General features: G+C 37.6%; 3 protein-coding genes across 5 annotated transcripts in view; 2 read left to right on the top strand and 1 right to left on the bottom strand.

Moving 5' to 3' along the window:
• On the top strand, window positions 1–9,167 carry phgdh (phosphoglycerate dehydrogenase). Of its 2 annotated transcripts, none has more exons than XM_017470289.3 (12): window positions 1–222; window positions 660–811; window positions 2,997–3,062; window positions 3,218–3,272; window positions 3,460–3,558; window positions 3,664–3,796; window positions 4,549–4,697; window positions 5,147–5,299; window positions 5,636–5,774; window positions 6,011–6,138; window positions 7,131–7,350; window positions 7,475–9,167. In XM_017470289.3, exons 1-12 carry the CDS (start codon window positions 76–78, stop codon window positions 7,627–7,629), a joined length of 1,596 nt encoding a protein of 531 aa, XP_017325778.1. In that variant the 5' UTR covers window positions 1–75; the 3' UTR covers window positions 7,630–9,167. The 2 variants fall into 2 exon arrangements, with proteins under 2 accessions (XP_017325778.1, XP_017325777.1); XM_017470288.3 differs by having other exon boundaries at window positions 2–222; window positions 7,128–7,350.
• Window positions 9,168–9,241: 74 nt separating this feature from the next.
• klhl23 (kelch-like family member 23) lies at window positions 9,242–16,121 on the top strand. Its single transcript, XM_017470287.3, has 4 exons — window positions 9,242–9,749; window positions 11,951–13,176; window positions 14,457–14,609; window positions 14,976–16,121. The coding sequence occupies exons 2-4, from the start codon at window positions 11,967–11,969 to the stop codon at window positions 15,284–15,286; spliced, it is 1,674 nt and encodes a 557-aa protein (XP_017325776.1). The 5' UTR covers window positions 9,242–9,749; window positions 11,951–11,966; the 3' UTR covers window positions 15,287–16,121.
• An 11-nt stretch (window positions 16,122–16,132) lies between these two features.
• The window catches only part of mettl5 (methyltransferase 5, N6-adenosine), a 4,768-nt gene continuing 2,684 nt past the window's right edge, over window positions 16,133–18,216 (bottom strand). Inside the window, exons 6-9 of one of the 2 annotated variants that reach the window (XM_017469039.2) lie at window positions 18,192–18,216; window positions 18,061–18,112; window positions 17,884–17,933; window positions 16,133–16,488 (exon numbers count right to left, since the gene is read on the bottom strand). The exon at window positions 18,192–18,216 is cut by the window's right edge and continues 58 nt beyond it. In XM_017469039.2, the coding sequence (XP_017324528.1) occupies window positions 16,447–16,488; window positions 17,884–17,933; window positions 18,061–18,112; window positions 18,192–18,216 (169 nt within the window). In that variant the 3' untranslated portion in view covers window positions 16,133–16,446. 2 annotated transcript variants of the gene reach the window in all.

Below are 18,216 nucleotides of genomic sequence, written 5' to 3'. Positions count from 1 at the left end.
TGATCATGACGCAAGATCAGCTCGCACAAGCACACGTGCCCAGGACCTCCTATACCACAGCTTGCATCCCGCAGGATGAGAGAAATGGCTCCGGTCGCAATCAAACGTGTTTTAATCAGCGAAAGTGTGGATCCGTGTTGTAAGAAGATTTTGCAGGAAAATGGGGTTGAAGTCACCGAAAGAACAAATATGAACAAAGAAGAGCTGAAAGCGCAGATTAAGGTAAGTGATAAAAATGTATTTAATGATGCAGTGTTTATATTTTCACGTAAAAGCCTATGTTTTAGGTTAAGATCTCTGTCGATGTTTATCTCCCCCTCCTCCAAACCTGGTTTATCCGTCTCTAAACTCTGCGTCTCGCCATTGCCGCCTCCCCCTCCACACAGTCTGATGTAACATCAGCAACACTTTCACAGCGACTTGCATACAGATTAGTTCTGAACTCTGATGAATGGAGGTCTAGGCTGTATCCCAAACTCAGAAATGCCTGCTTTTGTAATACAATTCCACATAAAACTCGCATGTTGCTTTAATAAAAACACATAGTTTGTTTATTTATTGTGAGACTTTTCGGCTCAGAGTACTGAATCACCTACACCACTAACCCTTGGCCATGCACCACATGTCATGCTGAACTTTTTCTTCTGTAACTCTATTAGGATTTTGATGGTCTGGTTGTCCGATCGGCTACCAGAGTGAGCGCTGACGTCATCGAGTCCGCCGGAAGCCTGAAACTGATTGGACGTGCTGGAACTGGCGTGGACAACGTGGACGTGGAGGCGGCCACCAAGAAAGGCATAATTGTCATGAAGTAATGAAAGCATTATCTGAGAATAGTTTTTTTTTTTTTTTTTTTATAAACAGATTATGCCCTTTGACTGAAAAATAACTTTTGGGCTTCCTTGCGTACTTTTTTCATTTCTGTGTATATCCCAGTCTGTCTTCTAGTATATCTTTGTATGAGAGAATTTTGATATAAACCAATAGGGTATTATTATTATTATTATTATTATTATTATTATTTCAGGGAGTGCACAGAGATGTGGCTTTCCATCCCCGTATTACATTACGTATTCTTATTATTCAAGAATATTTTTCAACTGTGATCTTTTTGAAAATTAGGATGTTGCATAACCCAAATGATAGACAGTCTGTACAGGTCTTCGCAGTGACATTTGTTGGTTAATGAGACTTTTTAGCTGTACTCGTGCTAGACACACGTGAATCGAAGAGAGCTTTGGCTGAAAGTGATTTGTGATGATGTCTCATGACACGTATTGGCCCAAATCTGTAGATAATCTGTGGTCATTTTTAAAAATTGCAAGCTCCTCCACATATTGTGGCCTTTACGTTAATTTCTATGAGTGCAAAATCCAAGAGGGACTGGATAGACCTTGTGCTATATACACCTAGTACTTGTGTGTAGATCAGTGTTGTCTTTAAGTGATCAGCACCTGATGTTGACTCAGTTAGTACAGTTGTCTGTTTTGTACATTAGCTGGATACAGTGGTGCTTGAAAGTTAGATTTTCTATATTTCTGTATAAATATGACTTAAAGCATGATCAGATTTCCACAAACGTCCTAAAAGTAGATAAAGGGAACCAAAGTAAACAAATGAGACAAAAATATTATACTTGGTATACTTCTGTGGGTGAAAAAAAGTACCATGATACTACCACCACCATGGGATGGGATAAGGTTCTTATACTGGAATGCAGTGTTTTCCTTTCTCCAAACATAAGACTTCTCATTTAAAACAAAAAGTTCTATTTTGGTCTCATCCGTTCACAAAACATTTTCCATTAGCCTTCTGGCTTGTCCATGAAGACCTTTGACAAACTGCAGAAGGGCAGCAATGTTCTTTTTGGAGAGCAGTGACTTTCACATTACAACCCTGCAATGCACACCATTGTTGTTCAGTGGTCACCTGATGGTAGACTCATGAACATTAACATCAGCCAACATTAGGCCTTTAGTTGCCTAGAAGTTAGCCTGGGTTCCAATGTGACCTTGCGGAATATTACACGTCTTGCTCTCGGAGTGATCTTTGTTGGCCACCCACTCCTGGGGAGGTTAACAATGGCCTTGAAATTTCTCCATTTGTACACAATCTGTCTGAATGTGGATTGGTGGAGTCCAAGCCTGATGAGCATCAACAGCTCTTTCTGAGGTAATATGTAATAATTGATCATTTTCCTGAATAAATAAGTGACCAAGTGTATATATATATTTTTTCTCTCTCTCATTTTATTTAATCGGGTTCTCTTTTGTCTACTTTTAGGACTTGTGTGAAAATCTGATGTTGTTTTAGGTCATTTATGCAGATATCTAGAAAATTCTAAAGGGTTCACAAACTTTCAAGCACCACTGTAATTTACTTAAACAGTCGGAAGGAATGTACAGTAGGCCTGTGTTCACATAATCTACTGATGTAGACAGTCTTGGTTTTTTTTGGCTTAAGCGTTTCAACTAAGTCTGAAAAGATCTTTCAAGGTAATTCTCTAATGATATGCCGTGAACTGTTCAAAAGATCATTTAAACTTTTACAACTGTAGGCAGTTGCAAACAGTTAGTCTCCTTTACTGATCTATCTTATCAATTTTTTTCATCATTTATTAATTTTTGTCTTTTCCCATCCCAAAAACTCTAGAATAATCACAATGGGTATGTAAAGAAATAGAACACTTCAATACGTGCTGTTCTAGCAAAATAATCAACAGCAAGGTGGTGTGATGTTTTATTCCTCTTATACCACAACTAGCACATTTATGTATACTTTGTTTGAAATACAGCCAGCACTATTGTCAGAACTGCTGTTATCGAAAACTAATCAGATTCAAGACTTAAACAGTGCTGCGGTATGAAATTGATTTTATTTCATGTGTGTTCTTGAAAACAGCACAATATTGCATATTTGTCCATGCATACCAGTGTGAATTTGTGCATCATTCTGAGGCATCTAGATGATGGTCTGGTATGGCATTAATTTTACAGCACTCCAAATGGCAACACAATCAGTGCTGCTGAGCTGACCTGTACCCTTGTGATGAGTTTATCAAGGTAAGGGAAACCGGTTGCAACATACGATAAAATAAACAGGACTGATTTTAACAGTAGCTTAATAAAGAGTGTAAAAATCTCAAATGTTCTGCTTTATGTTGTAAGAATTTTGGTTTTCTAGATAAGTCTGATGATATTTTTTTTGTTGTTGGTAGAAATGTTCCACAAGCTGCCATGTCAATGAAGGCTGGAAACTGGGATCGTAAAAAGGTGATGGCTTGAGTAAATTGAATGGGAATTGTGTAACCTCTGTTTGAGCAGTTTGGCATGTGGTGTAATTACAGCCATTTTTGTGTCCTTGGTGCTCATTCAGTCATCACTAATTAGATCTGACCATTGGGTACATTATGCTTCAGTCTTTTAGAGGAGTTTATTGAATGATTTGTTGATTTTGCAGTTCATGGGTGCAGAGTTGTACGGCAAAACCCTGGGAATAATTGGTCTTGGAAGAATCGGGAAAGAGGTGGCCACTCGAATGCAGTCTTTTGGGATGCGGGTATGATGAGCTCATCTATGTCTTGTTCCTGTTAAAGGTTTTTCTTAGAATGTTATCTCTTGTGCAGTGGCAGTGTATTAATGTGTCACTTTTCTTTTCTGCCAGACTATTGGTTATGACCCCATTACTCCTCCAGAGGTGTCTAAGAGCTGGGGGGTGGAGCAGATGTCTCTGGAGGATCTCTGGCCCCAGTGTGATTACATCACCGTACATACGCCCCTCATGCCCTCCACTACAGGCGAGTGTGTCTCAAAGGTGCAGGGCATTAAGGTGGTTCGAGACGTGTTGTTGTTGTTATAGATACAGTGCATATAAAACTAGTTATAAGAACTAAATACCAACCTTTATTCAGCTTACATTGACATTCAGGGCTATTATTATTATTATTATTATTATTATTATTATTATTATTATTATTATTATTGTTGTTGAAGTGAGTACCCAGACATGTCTTTGCTTCACCCTGTTACAGATGTTCTTTTTTTTTTTTTTTTTTTTTTTTTCCTTTTCAGGAATACATTATTAGTCTGTAACTTATTAAAAATATTTGAATATTTAAAGATACATATATATGAGTAACCTCTTTGCACTCAAATTGTTTCTTTTTTTATTTATTGGGATTTAAGATAATGCAAATGATGACCACATATACACCTAATATGTTGTATTAATTTTTTTTCAGCACCTGATATTGACTCAGTTATTAGACATCTATGCTCTGTACTTCTAGTGATGAACATTTTGACTTATATTGATGACAATGTCTTAGATTTTTGCAACTGCTAATGTTTATTAATAGTGGATTCAGAATCTTCAGTCCTACTGATGATCTCACAACTTCCTGCATGTGTTCTTGGTTAATTATATTTTTCAAGTGGGGGACTTGTAAATAGTCAATTTAAATACGTTTAAAAGCTTTAAATCCAAGCAATGCAGAGGTGTTCTGTCTCACCCTCACTGTGTCTCTCTCTCAACCTGGATTGATCACAGGATTACTGAATGATGCCTCATTTGCTAAATGTAAGCGAGGCGTGAAGGTGGTGAACTGTGCCCGCGGAGGCATCATTGATGAAGCCGCTTTGCTTAGAGCTCTGGAGTCTGGTCAGTGTGGAGGAGCAGGTCTGGATGTGTTTGTAGAGGTGAGACTTGTTTGATTATTTATCTAAGGATTTAAACGAAAGCTGTGAAATCAACATTAGTGCATTGATGTACTCTTCTGCTATAGGACTGAACCATGTAACTCAGTCTTCCATTATTGAGTATGGAATTTTGCAATTTTTCAAACCTAGTTTAAACACAATACTTAATGTCCCCTAAATAAAATGCTACTAACAAAACTAAGATGAGAAACTGCTTTTAGTGAACATCAGAACATCGTCATTGGACTATTTTCTGAGCTTCTGTAGCTCTCTAGTGCCACCATTCACAAAACTAAATACTATCCTGTTTTAATAGCTCTCCTTTACATTGTAAAAAATATGGATATTAAAGCCAATATGGTCATCTGGAGAAGTGTGTTGATGTGTAATTCTGTGTGTGAAAGTGACGGTGATGATGATGGTGGTGGTTATGTGTGATGTTGGTTTAGGAGCCTCCTAAGGACTTGGCCCTGGTCAACCACCCTAATGTGATCAGCTGCCCGCATCTGGGAGCCAGCACGAAGGAGGCCCAGGCTCGCTGTGGCCAAGAAATTGCACTGCAGATTGTGGACATGGTCAAAGGCAAAGCATTAGTGGGAGCGGTGAGGTTTTATAAATTATTATTTTTTTAATGAAAATGTTGAATAGCATCATAAGTCAGAACAACAATATGCCACATTGTTAATTCTCTCTAAAGCTTACAATGTCTAACATACTTTTTTATCAGCATGAGAACATCAGCCAATGTGAATGGTTTATTATTTTTGATGTTTCCCACAGTCATAGTCCATTTATGATATAAATTGCTGGTGAACTAGGCTGCACTCTAAAAAAAGAATGGTGTTTGAAAATCCTTTTTAGTATGGCACTACATTTAACATGTCGGGAACATCCGTGCTAAGAGTTTAACTCATTCCATGTTCTTGTTGCATGCACAGGTGAATGCACAGGTACTGGCTAGCACCTTTACCCCCGAGTCACAGCAATGGATCAGGCTGGGTGAGGCCTTGGGCAAATTGCTGAAGGCCTGCAACTCCACTAAACAGCCCTATGACCAAGTCCACATCACCACTCAAGGTGGGCTTAGTGTAACATAGTCCACCTAAATGTGAAACACTAGAATACAGATTACAGCTGTGTGAAGTACCTTGTTCTTTCAGCAGCCTATAGTGTTATAAAAATGTACTACATGTTTTGTTTTTTTTAATTCAAAGAAACTATTGGGCTTTTTCTTTAGCATAGTACTGTATATTGTCTTGAATATCACGATGGAGCAGTTTTGATCAGTGTGTTTTTCTTTTGTTACCATTCAGGAGAGTGTTTGAAGAAATCAACCGAGTTCCTGAGCTCAGCAGCTGTTGTTGGACTGATGGCTGAAAGCTCTGAGAATGGCCTTAACCTGGTGAATGCGCTCACTCTATTGGAAGAGACAGGAATTACAGTAAGAATGTTGCCCACATATTTCTCCTGACTGTCTTATTGGGACGCAAGTCCATAATTTCTGTGGCTCTGCTTTTAAGATAAGATAATACTTTATTAATCCCCAGATGGAGAAATTAGGGACATTTTTTTTTTACATTGTTCTATGTTTGTTCTATGAATAAAGAGGGCTTTGACTGAATGCGTGCCTGCGGAAAATCTGTGGTAATTTTGAAAAATTGCAAGCGCCTCCAAATATTTCGGCGTTTGCTTGATTTTACGTTAATTTATGCGATCGCAAAATCAGGAAATCCTGGATGGACTAGTGCCAAAAAAAAAAAAAACAAGGTGCAGTCTATTTCATAACTTCTGTCACATGGAAATATTTTTTTTGCAGTCTGAAAAACACATCGAATTTTTAAAAAAAAAAAAAATCATTTTCAGTGCTCACTTGTTTGTGGTTCCAGTTAAATTAAAATTTTGGGTCCAACATGCACACTACTTTTAATCATACGACTTTCCCTTGCCCAGCAATACTCTGATGCATGCCTCCACCGTTACTATGACAATCCTAGTTAAATATAACTACAGATTGGTTTCGCTTACATGTAATTTACAATGCAGGCATGCAGTCTTAAAAAAAATAAAATAAATAAAAAAAATGAAGAAATAAATCAGATTTCACCTGCTGTCTGAACGTATCCTTTGAGATCATTTAACAGTTTGACCTAGTTTTAGGCAAGTGTGTCATTTCAGCCTTGTGGATTTCAGCCATAAGCTTCTACACCTTTCTATTTTCGTTTGAAAAACTTTAACATATAGATCTTTTGTTTCCATAGAAAAATAAGAACATCAAAAAATGTCTTACTAATCAATTGCATATGTTGTACTTAAATGTAATTTTCATTTCAAACAGTTTCTTTCAGTACTTTTATTGAATATAAGACATTAAACGGTGCCATCCTACAGCTGTACCTCAAGAACTAGCTACATTCTTCTGGAATCTTTCAGCAGATTAAAAAAGATCACAGCGATGGGAATAAAGCTGAAGCCACCTGCATGTTGGAGGCCTCTGTGAATGGCAGTGTTTATAAAGCCTCAGGCACAGTGCAGACCACAGTACCAGTCCTTCTGGAGCTGAACGGCAGTGTGTTCAGGCAGCCAGTGCCTCTCTCTGGAAACCTGCTGTTTTTCAGGGCTGCAGCTTCACCTCAGCTCTTGCCTTCTGTTACCGGTACGTTAACTCATATCGGAGCAATTAGATGGGGTTCTAGCTGAATTATCCAAGACAGTCATGATTGTATGTTTTCTAAATCTAATGTCAAATTAGCAATGCAAATCTTGTTTGACCTGTTCAGGTGTACTGGCAGCGGCGAGCGTTGAGATCGATCACTTCAGTGCCTCCAGGGCCTGTGGTGGTGATCAGTGGTACTGCGTGGGGGTTCCAGCTCTACTGAAAGACCTCAGCACTCTCATGCCCCTGGTGAAAGAGGTGGCACAACTTACTGTATAAGTTGCTGCTAACTGGATGTTGGTGGGAATTTTCTGTAGCATTCCAGTGTCAGTGTCTAAAGTATTCAGAGTTTATTCAGTCCTGGGGATTCCCAACATAATTGATCCAGCTCATTACTGAAGAAATGCACCTACATTTTGAATCTAATCCATCCTTTGCATCTGTAACATTGTCATTGCAATGGACAAGAACATTTTGCTCAAATTCCGAAGCTGGTTTTAGGCTTCCACTATAAGTGATATGGGAAATGTATTGAAATTATCGGTTGTGGTAATATTCTGTTGATTGCTGTAGAAGGATATTCGGTTGAAAGTATGTTGGAGTAATCATTTAACCTTTTCAGAAATTGGGGTGGGGGTATTGGGAGCAAACTTTGAAATCGTAGAGGGCAGTGATTCCCTAGGACTGGACGTGAGAAATTTTTATCTAACACTCATAGCTTGTCTTTCGTACACAGGTTCCCAATACTGGTCCTGGAACACACCCAGTTCAGCTCAAGAAGGGCTGGTAATTAGCTGATTAGTTGAATCGGTTGTGTTGGGAGCAGGGAAAACACTAAAATATGCGGGACAGGGTATACTTCAGGACCAAGGTTTGGAACCTCTTAGTGCAATATAGAATTACTGTGATGAGCTTAAAACTCGGTTTAAGTATGAGGCAGCATGAATTTGTCAATGTAGTGCTTTTGTAAGCTACTTTTGAATTTTCTAAACAACATTAAATAGAACTGCTACTAACAAGACTAGTGATATTTTTTCTAGCAAAGCAGTTGGTAAAAGAATGGATGGATAATACTTTATTGATTCCTCAGACTCGGTCCTGGAGGACTGGAGTCATGCGCATTGATTTCCCTCATTTAAAGACAAATTATTAATCTCATCAGTTAGTTAACAGACGGTACTGTAGGTGTGTTGGAGTAGAAAAATCAATACTTTGCTTGACTCGCCTCTCTCCAGAACAGGCTTTGAGGAAGCCTAAGCTAAGCATTTTCACCTGATATTAAGAGGGTGTGTAAATTCCTGGTGTCTCGGGTTACTGTCTGTGTACAATCTTGCATTTTTCTTTGCCTCCATATGTGTTGTGTTTTTTTTATTATTTTCTTTCTTTCTTTCTTTCTTCTTCTTCTTCTTCTTCTTCTTCTTCTTCTTCGTTCTCTAGTTCTCTGCCTCACGCAATCATGCCAGTAGGTGAATTGGCTAATCTAAATTGCCCCTCGGTGTGAATAAGTGTGCAGGGTGCCAGGGTGTGTTCCCACCTTACACCTGGGATAACCTCCAGATCCACCGTGATCCTGGCCAGTATACAGCACTTACTGAGAATAAATGAATGAATGAATAATTCGATAACAAAAAAAACATAAATCTAACCCACTAATAGATTAATGGGTTAGAAAATCCTCACACTATTTCATCAAACATTAAGCTGGTTTTGTAAAAGGTTTAACTCGAATGTAAAAAGGTTAAACACTATATATAGTTGAACAACAAGCCCATTTGTACTCAAGAAATGTCTTGTGAATGATTAAAAGCAATATATCAGTTGTGTGTTCATGGTGGTTATTTAAAAATATATATATATTTTACAGCGCATGCTCTGTCTCCATGGAAACTGCTGGGTTATTTTTGTACTTTATATAGAGATTTGTGCATGAAGGACACGATGGGATAATCCAGTCATAATTCATAATGCCAGTGCACAGGGATTAGTCACAGCAAACTTGTGTGCAAAATAACGCATTACTTCTGATTCCATCGTCATTCTCAGCTCTTACAAAAAAGCTACATTTATGCATTGAGATTAGTTCTCATCCTGTTATGAATAGAAGCAGAGGAATGGTGTAGGCTATAGGTTACTTTTTAATGGTGGTTAGACTGTGTTCAAATTAGGAAGTGACATTCATCTACGAGACTGTGGAGAGCTGTGTGACAGCCGGCTGGCCTCTTCAACTATACACAGATACCAAAATAGGAGTCTAAATGGAGGGGCCATCTGTCTTCTGTGTCAGAGAGAACGCGCGAGAGAGCTATGCTTGAGGAGCTAAACCCATGTATCACATCATGCTCTTTAAATCTCTTTTAATCTAAGAAGACGATCTGTGTCAATCCATTCATCCACTTCGGGTAAGTTAAAATTTGTGCACCTATAAGGATTTCCTTTTTGTGCAGGTGTTTCTTGTCCAAAGAAATATGTAGGTCAAGATATCCTGTCTGTGTTGTGGCAGCTGAGCACTGCAGAACACTTCTGTAGTCTAAACTGATCATGATGTTAGGGAAGGACAGGAGAAATAAGCCAATTTTAATTTGTTCATGACTCAGACCAATGTTTTTATACAACACTGAATGCTAAGCCTTGCATGTGAAAGTGCATTTCACCATGTTCTGCCCTAAAATTGCAACAAGACGGAAACACCATGTGAACAATATGTGATCACGTGTGGAAAAAGATTTACTTGAGTGAGACGATCACTTGAAAAATGAAACCACATGCCCTATTTGTGAAAAAGTAATGTGCAAATAAAACTTGTGAAAAATGATGTATGAAAAAAATAAAAAGCCTAGATGGGAAAAATGTACATGTGAAATGTAAAATAGAAATGAATCGGGTGAAAATTAAAACTATATGTAATAACTAACATGAAAATAAATGAGTCTTGTGGGAACGCGTGTGTAAAAAAAAAAAAAAAAATTGTAATTTATTTATATATATATATATATATATATGAATAAATATATATATATGAATAAATATATATATATATATGAATAAATATATATATATATATATATGAATAAATATATATATATATATATATATATATGAATAAAATATATATATATATATATATATATTCATGTAATTATTTAATCATATCTAAAATCACAAAGATCAATGAATCGTGTAAAAAAAATCAGGTGAAAAATGAATCGTGTGAAAATAAAATGCACAAATATGTGAAACGACGATGTCGAAGAATCACATGAATCGTGATTATTGTGAAGTTTATATGACTTTTCTCCAAGGGATCTCTGATGCCCATTTGGCAATTAGAAAATGTAGTCTCATGATTAGTTACCCAATTCCAGATCTCAAAATCTGTGACACTTCCACCTAGAGCTGCAACAACTAACCGATAATACTCGATTATGAAAATCGCTGTTAACGAATCTCATTATCGATTAGTTGGTCTGTGCGGGGTACATTTACTCATTACGTTACTTCTGTTCCGAAAAGACCCTTCGGAGAGTAAATACTAAAGTTGTGTCCCAAATGACGTACTATACACTTACACTATGCACTATACACTCCAATCTTGTGCAGTGTTTCTCAACCTGGGGTCCGCGGAACCCTAGTGGTCAGTAGTGTAATTGCAGGGGGTCCGTAGGAAAGTTTGTACAAATGTTTAAATAATATTGTATATATATTTTTTGTTGAATGTATCAAAACATATTCAAATGAGTTTTTTTTTTTAATTAATCAATTTGGTTATTCACAAATATCATGTTAGTTGAGCTGACGATCGTTCATTGATGGATTTATTTAAAATTTATTTACTAATGAAATAATAATTTGCAAAAACCTGAGTGGTAGACAAGTTCAAGTGTTGCATTGATGGATAAAATAAACAAAGGATAATTCAGAGAGTCAAATTAAATGTCATAGCAACAATAATATGTAAAAAAATGTAATCTTGAAATGTTTTGATTCAATTTTAATGTTAATATTCTTAAAAATAAAGCAACATGTATAGAAATTACTGTTATAGTTATATACTGAGTGAGGGCGATTGTTTGAAATATGCTAGGGATCCAGAGCTCACAAAAGGTTGAGAAACACTGGTCAACTGTATGGATTTTAGAAAGGTAATATCGTCTCAAATGGAAAACATTAGTTTTTTACTAACCTGAAAGTTTGCCCCACCCCCTCCCCCATCCGATTAATCATGAAAGAAATTATCGTTAGTTGCAGCCCTACTTCCACCACAGACCAAATAAAATGGTTGCCTCTACTTTAATGTACCATGATGTGATTTGCATTTAGACTCTATTTATGCCTAAATATTTTGGGTGATTGATTTTACCCAGTGGTTCCTCTTGTTCTGTTCTCTCACGAGTTGTAGGCTGATTTCCAAGTTGATCATAATGTGTGCGAATATGTGTTTGAGATTGTGCCCTGAGATGGGTTGGGAGCCCATCCAGTGTATCCCCTGCCTCGTGCTCCAGGCTCCCTGCGACCCTGTGTAGTATATGCGGTATGGAAAATGGGTGGATGGATGGATATTCTGATCATATGTAATATAACAAAAACACTCTTTCTTTTCCAGTTACTTCTTCTAAATCATGTCGTCGAAGGACGGAGAAAGTTACACATATGAATTTTGTGATGAAGATCATCCATCAGAAACACTGGGTGCTCTTAGGGAGTTCTACGCTTGTGGCCTGTTCGCTGACATCACGCTCCAGTGTTGTACAGGACAGATGTTTCACTGTCACAAGGCCTTGCTGTCGGCCCGTAGCACCTACTTTAAAGTCATGTTCACCTCTGACATGAGGGAACGTTCAAATGTCATCATCAATCTGCCTGGAATAGATGGTGAGATTCTGAGCGCCCTGGTCAACTATGTTTATACGTCCAAAGTGAGCATCACACAAGCTAATGTGCAAAGCCTTCTGGAAGCAGCTGACCTCCTTCAGTTCAGCTCAGTAAAGGCGGCCTGTGAGGAGTTCATGATGCGTTTTTTGGATGTTGATAACTGCCTTGGGATGCATACTTTTGCTGAGCTTCATGTCTGCCCCGTGCTGGAGCGTGAGGCACTGAGGATTATCCTTAGCAGATTTGAGGAGCTGATATGTCAAGAGGAGTTTTGGGGACTTGAATTCAAAAAGCTTGTCACAATTCTGTCTGCTGAGAACATTAATGTGTGGAAGGAGGAGACACTTTTAGACGCAGTTGTGAAGTGGGTGACCTTTGACATAGATTCTCGCAAAGCTAACATTCTGGATCTACTGCACAGCATTCAGCTCGAGGTGGATGACGTGTATCTCAGAACGGCTTTGGACGTGCACAAACAATGTAATGAACACAAGATACGATCTATCATCAGCCAGTCTGTGAAATCTAGTGGAATATCTGCAACTTGTAAGAATCTCACATCAAGAATGTATATCATAGGTGGATATTATTGGCACCCGTTGTCAGAAATTCACATATGGGAACCCATTTGCAACACATGGGTCCAAGGGAAGGACATGCCTGACTACACAAGAGAGAGTTATAGTGTTTCACTTCTGGGTTCCAAAATCTATGTGACAGGAGGATACAGGACAGAGACAGTGGACGCACTGGATACAGTTTGGATTTACAACATTGACACAGATGAGTGGACAGAGGGATGCTCTATGATCACTGCTAGATATTACCATTGCTCTGTGCCCTTACATGGATGTATATACGTCATAGGTGGGTACACAGGGGGTGCCCCAACTCAGGAGACCGAATTCTACGATCCGTTAAAAAGGAAATGGTTTCCTGTGGCGGATATGATACAAGGTAAGAAAAATGCTACAAAAAATAAAACATTCTAGGAGTTTCTGTGTGGGATTCGTCTGAGTTTTTGGTCTTTTTCCACCTCCCAAAAACATGCCAGTAGGTCAATTTGCTAGGTTAAAATGTCCCGTGGTGTCAATGGCTGTGTGAATGTGTGTGTGTGTATGTTCCATTCAGGGTGGATTCCTACCTCATGTCCAGTGTGTCATTTTATGTAATCAACAATGACCTTATAATGAACCATAAAAGAAGCAACATTGAGTTCACTTATAGGATTATAAACTCAGCAAAAAAAAGAAACGTCCCTTTTTCAGGAGACTCTATGTTAAAGATCATTTTGTAAAATCCAAATAAGCTTTACGGATCTTTATTGGAAAGGGTTTAGAGAAAGTTTTTCATGCTTGTTCAATGAACCATAAACAATTATTGCACATGCACCTGTGGAACAGTCCTTAAGACACTAACAGTTTACAGGCGGTAGGCAATTAAGTTCACAGTTACATAACTTAGGACACTAAAGAGACCTTTCTACTGACTCTGAAAAACACCAGAAGAAAGATGCCTAGGGTTCCTGTTCACCTGCGTGAACATGCCATAGTCCTGCTGCAGGGAGGCATGAGGACTGCAGATGTGGCCAGAGCAATAAAAGAAAGCAACAATGTCTGTAATGTAAGATGCCTAAGACAGTGCTACAGGGAGACAGGAAGGACAGCTGATTGTCCTTGCAGAGGAAAATTACATGTAACCATGTGTCCTCCCCAGACGTGATTGAGAACTTGGTGGAAGATTGGGGTAACATCTCACAGCAAGAACTGACAAATCTGGTGCAGTCCATAAGGATGAGATGCGCTGTAATGCTTAAAGCAGCTGGAGGCCACACCACATACTGACTGTTTGGTTTAATATTAACCCCCTCTTTGTTCAGGTATTCATTATTCCATTTCTGTTCGTCAAATGTCTGTTAAACTTGTCCACTTTGTCTCAGTTATTGAATGTTTTTATGTTAATACAAATATTTACACGTTAAGAAATTTGCTGGAAAGAAAAGCAGTTAAACGTGAGAGGACGTTTCTTTTTTGCCGAGTTTAATTCCTGAACATTAGTGGTAGGAATCCTAAAGCATGTCATTACTTATCACTCAGCACAAGCTTTATTTAGAAGCACCAATAAAATGATTCAGACTTGTGAAAAGTACAGAGCGCAACACACGTCTGTAATAAATTATTACTTGTGCCAGCATGTAAAAGATTTATGGAGCAGGTTTTTTTTTTAACCATTTCAAGGTGTTGGAAATGCTACTGCATGTGTAGTGCAAGACAGAATCTACGTGACCGGAGGTCATTATGGACACAGAGGAAGCTGCACCTTTGAAAAAATACAAACTTACAGAGCTGACATCAATGAGTGGAGCATTACAACAATAAGTCCCCATCCAGGTAAAGCTAAACTACTTGACTTTTATACTGACTCATATATATTAGAGCCAAATTTTGAACTACTTAAAGGCTTAGCCATTATAGTATATTAATAAACAAATAATTTTCTAAAGTTACCACAGAGACTTCATTTTATTTCCTGACAGTGTTTTTTAAGCTCTCTCCAACAGACAACTAGATTTTCTGTTCATTAAGTATACGCTTCACATGGGACATAACATAATGGCCTGAATAAAATAATAAAGTAAAATGCACTGCTCCATATGCCTGATAGTAACAGTTCTCAGCCACAGAAAAAAGTGACTTCCATAAGTTTTCTTATTAGAATTATAATTCAACTTAATACTTTTTCATTTCCTGTTTCAGAGTATGGACTTTGCTCAGTGTCACTGAACAACAAGCTCTACTTGGTGGGTGGTCAGAGCACCATCACAGACTGCTACAACCCGGAGAGGGATGAATGGACACAGATAGCCATGATGAAAGAGAGACGGATGGAGTGTGGAGCTGCAGTAATAAAAGGGTGCATCTATGTGACCGGTGGCTATTCCTACTCCAAGGGCACGTACTTGGAGAGTATAGAGCGATACGACCCTGAACTGGACTGCTGGGAAATAGTAGGGAACCTACCTAGTGCGACTCGCTCACACGGCTGTGTTGGTGTGTTCTGTCTATAGAGTTTTTTTTCCCCCATGTACTTATACCTGTGTGTATTATATTTGTATTTATATACAGGATGTTATTTCCAACATGTATGATTGGGAGTAATGTGTTTATAGAGTTTGTACTGAGTGTTCTTACAGCGCTCTGTATTTCACATATTGGATCTTATATCTAAAACTTATATCTGAGAATCATTTTTTTTTTTTAACGTTAGTGTTGTCACATATACATTCCTACATGCACTGGCCTGCTTACCAGGACAAAATTAGACATAGCTTCAGAAATTTCTCAGATATTTTTAAACTCACAACCTAACAAGTCTAATATATATATATTATATATATGAGAAAACAAACATGGGCTAAGAGAGAGACCTGAAGAGCTGCTTTAAAAACCATAAACTTCATGAACCTATAAAGCCTCACTTACTTATATGTTCTCACAATGTATCCAAAATGAGAATTCAAAAAGAATACAAGTATGTTTAAACCTAAGTGTGCTTAATATATGCCCTTTACAATGGATCTCAAAAATAATTTGCTATTCAGTGATCCAGTACTTTAAAACACTTACAGGGTGATGTGTACAAATATGTTATATATAAAATAAAAATAAAATAAAATAATGTTTTGATTTATCCTTTGGAAATCGTAAACTTGGTACATTTCCTGGAAAACTTGAGATGAAGTGCCTGTAAGTATATTAACTGGGACTGTGATTCTTTAATGAATTCCCTTCGTGTACTGTGAATTTATGTTCTAGACTTGTTCTTTACATATCACTTTTCACACATTTATAAACTCTTATTCCAAATAAAATGTTTTGATACATGATAAAATAAAAAATACTTGGTGTCTTAATATGTGTGAATATGTAATTTTATATAAAAATTTATACAATATTATTACATTATTGTACATTCCAAAAAATTTTAATTCTCTTTTAACTACCAGACCTGCAAAGTCAATTCCATCACTGCCATCTAGAGGGAAATCTCAGAAACTACAAAGTATGGTTCTTATATTACTTTCTGAATATCTAGATACACCTCGAAATATTAAAATAAACTTACAACAGTCCAGAGTCCAGTCAAAAGAACAAAATATTTTAAAATATATCCATGATAGAAAAACAACGTCAATAGAAAGTTCAAGATCTTATTTCAGAACAAGGTTCACATGGGGGTGAATCGAATGAAGTCCACCTGGATATCAACCTAAAAAAAATCAAAACAAAATCTTAAACACAAAAATGCACATAAGTTATTTATAGTAATTTCAAATAACTGCAGTGCTAATATATAAACTCACTGAGAACTTTATTAGGAACACCTGTACACCTACTTATTCATGCAATTATCTAATCAACCAAATATGTGACAGCACTGCAATGCATAAAATCAGGCAGATACAGTAAGCAGCTTCAAGTAATGTTCCCATCAAGCATCAGAATAGGGGGGGGGGAAAAGATCTCTGTGATTCTGAACATGACATGATGGTTTGAGTATGAAAGGAAATTCTCTTATATCATGTACTCATATTGTGAACTGCTATTAAGACACCTTGGATACAGGGAATACTGGGTTCTAATTTCTGTTTGTCTGTCTCTGTGCTATCAAATACCTATGATGAATGTATACATTTAATTACCTCTTTGAATAAGCTGATCAACTGCCATCCTTCCTCATAGCTGGCACAGGTATTTTCTGTCTCTTGAAAAGACTTATTTTCATAGTGTGCTGTGTGTTTTGTTTTGTCTATCTGTCTGGCCCCTGCACCAGTAGAAACTGTCCACACACTGCTGTTATCAATGTGTATAAATACTCTTGGTTTGCATGAATAAACTCGGATGTCTGTTTGAGCATGCATGTGTTAGTGTATGTTAATTTAGGCTCCCCAGATCGATCTGAAACGCTCTGAGGAGAACCACACTTTCTAAGCACAGAACTAGAAGTTAATAGAAGTAATTGTAGAACAGGCTGGAAGGTATGACGGAAGATCTGAAACGCATAATCTGAGGTTCCAGAGATACATGGAAATCTAACAGAGTATTTCTGCTGAGGCTGTTGATGGTAGGGTCAGTATTTGGCACCAACAACATGAATCCATGGACCCAACCTTTCCGCCAATAGTCCAGGCTGGTGGAGGGTATGTAATGAATGTTTTCTTGGCACACTTTGGGCCTGTTAATACCAATCAATCATCGCTTGACCACAGTCTATTTGAGTATTGTTGCTGACCATGTGCATCCCTTCATGGCCACAATTTACCATCTTCATCATGTCACATGATGAAGCAAAAGTCGTCTCAAACTGGTTTCATGAACATGACAATGAGTTCAATGTTCTTCAGTGGATTCCAGTCACCGGATCTGAATCCAGTAGAACAACTTTGGGATGTGAAAGAACTGGAGATTTGCAGCATGAAAGTGCAGCTGAAAAATCTGCAAGAATCATGTCATGTTTACAACAGCTAGTGGAATCCATGCCACGAAGAATTGAGGTTGGTTTGAGAGCAAACGGAGGCCCTACACAGCATTACTAGTGTTCTTAATAAAGTGCTCATTAAGTGTGTGTGTGTGTATATAAGAGTAAATATTTTATCATTCTTACCGATTTCTTTTTATGAAACTTATACGATGCTGGTAGATCATACCTAAGTTCTGTGAATGAGAATACATAGAGTTATCTCAAATTAAAACTAACAACTTAAATACTGTTACTGCGTTCAAACATTATCTACATTCTCACTGTGAAACCATTTCTGTTTAAGATGTTATAAGACATCACCTGCGATTACTTCCATTTTCACTTTCCATTCACTCGCTTTCTTCTGTATGTGCTGCAAAGTCAAAGCTGCATTGTAAATCTGTATATTTCAGGATCTACTATCTTCAACAAGAAGAAATAAATCCACTTACATCTCGTGTAGAAGTTTTATGAAGA

The sequence above is a fragment of the Ictalurus punctatus genome, chromosome 6 (assembly GCF_001660625.3).
Source record: "Ictalurus punctatus breed USDA103 chromosome 6, Coco_2.0, whole genome shotgun sequence".
Taxonomy (NCBI): domain Eukaryota; kingdom Metazoa; phylum Chordata; class Actinopteri; order Siluriformes; family Ictaluridae; genus Ictalurus; species Ictalurus punctatus.
The sequence above is the reverse complement of the archived record's forward strand: the minus strand, read 5'-3'. Positions and strand labels throughout refer to the sequence as shown.